The 1,803-nt window shown below is 31.2% G+C and overlaps 1 protein-coding gene across 1 annotated transcript in view; it reads left to right on the forward strand.

Annotated features, from left to right (window-relative positions):
- LOC106473520 (protein MON2 homolog) overlaps nt 1-1,803 on the forward strand; it is a 53,440-nt gene that overhangs the window by 15,813 nt on the left and 35,824 nt on the right. The window contains exon 6 of the mRNA XM_022401940.1: nt 1,148-1,249. Coding sequence (XP_022257648.1) covers nt 1,148-1,249 — 102 coding nt within the window. The remainder of the gene's footprint in view (nt 1-1,147; nt 1,250-1,803) is intronic.

Here is a 1,803-nt window from a genome sequence, read left to right on the forward strand (position 1 = left end):
ACACTGGTGATAGATAATTATATCCTAAAATAAACCTAGTATACTGTAGACAGAGAATATGACATTATATACACAAAACAATAATGACATCGTCTCAGAGTGCAGGAATTACCCACATCATTGGTTTCCCAGAGGTGAAAGTTGTGAGAGTTTAACATTTTTGAACATATACACTGGTGATAGATAATTATATCCTAAAATAAACCTGTATACTGTAGACAGAGAATATGACATTGTATACACAAAAACAATTATGACATCATCTCAGAGTGCAGGAATTATCTACATCATTGGTTTCTCAGAGGTGAAAGTTGTGAGAGTTTAAAATTTATAAACATATACACTGGGGATAGATAATTATATCCTAAAATAAATCTGTACATGTAGTCTGTGAGAAGGAACTAAAAATACCTAAGTGGGACACATGCCTTAATTGTGTGTTAGTAGCACATGAAATAAAGTCAGTTTAGATGGATTTCTTGTATGGAAAATCTGAAAGCTTATACACCTGAAAAATATTTCCAGTTTGAGAGGAAGAAAATTGGATACTTTTCAAAGTACCACCTTGATGTCTTAATCTTGGTGAATTACTGTTAATCATTATCTAATTTGATATATTCTAAGGTATGTTACATTAAATATTTAAAAAAAAATTTTCAGTATTTTTTGTCTGCCTTCATTTTGCATTATCCTTGTTAAAAGATATTATTAAGTAGTGCTTTAGTGTAAAGTAATTAAGTTCTGAAGTTAGGATAACTAAATTACAAGCTAAAATGGTGTTAATTAGAAAGAAATTAATTATTAGTGTATCATGTATAGTGTTAATAGTAATAGAATTAATTAATTAACTATTAATAATAGTAGATTTAATTTGAAAATAGTAGTTTTCTGTGGAAAGATTGAATGTTATATAAATTTTAATTACTAAACTTAATTACAAATTAGTAGATTTTATTTTTTAGAAAAGTGTGGAGGAATCTTGATTTAAGAGTAGAAAACAGTGAATGTTTTTGATATTTATGTACTGGCATCTGTTATTATAAGAAGTAGTACATACTCTGGGTATTGAAAGCAATTACTAAAAGCTGTTTTTTTACTATGGAGTTTGAGTTTAGCTACAGAATAATATAGATATTTGTCTTTCTAGGAACCATCTTTGTTTGCTGTTGCAAAGCTTCTTGAAACTGGTTTAGTTAACCTTGCTCGTGTTGAAGTATTGTGGAGACCTTTAACAAATCACCTGCTGGAGGTAATGGCACTGCAATGTTGTAGATACCATTAACAATTTACCTTCTGGAGATAGGGATGGCATTGAAAGTTCGTAGATATCTTTAATGAATCACCTTCTGTAGATAGCGATAGCACTGAAGTGTTTTAGATACCTTTAACAAATCAACTTCTGGAGATAGGGGTAGCATGTAATGTTTTAGATACCTATAACAAATCACCTGCTGAAGATAGGGATAGCACTGTAATGTTTTAGATACCTTGGACAAATCACCTGCTGAAGATAGGGATAGCATTGCAATGTTTTAGATACCTTTAACAAATCAACTTCTGAAGATAGGGTAGCATGTAATGTTTTAGATACCTATAACAAATCACCTGCTGAAGATAGGGATAGCACTGCAATGTTTTAGATACCTTTAATGAATCACCTGCTGGAGATAGGAATGGCTCTGTAGTGTTTTAGATACCTTTACAAATCAACTTCTGGAGATAGGAATGGCACTGTAGTGTTTTAGATACGTATAACAAATCACCTGCTGAAGATAGGGATAGCACTGCAATGTTTTAGATACC

The sequence above is a fragment of the Limulus polyphemus genome, unplaced genomic scaffold, assembly GCF_000517525.1.
Source record: "Limulus polyphemus unplaced genomic scaffold, Limulus_polyphemus-2.1.2 Scaffold6246, whole genome shotgun sequence".
In the NCBI taxonomy this organism is placed as follows: domain Eukaryota; kingdom Metazoa; phylum Arthropoda; class Merostomata; order Xiphosura; family Limulidae; genus Limulus; species Limulus polyphemus.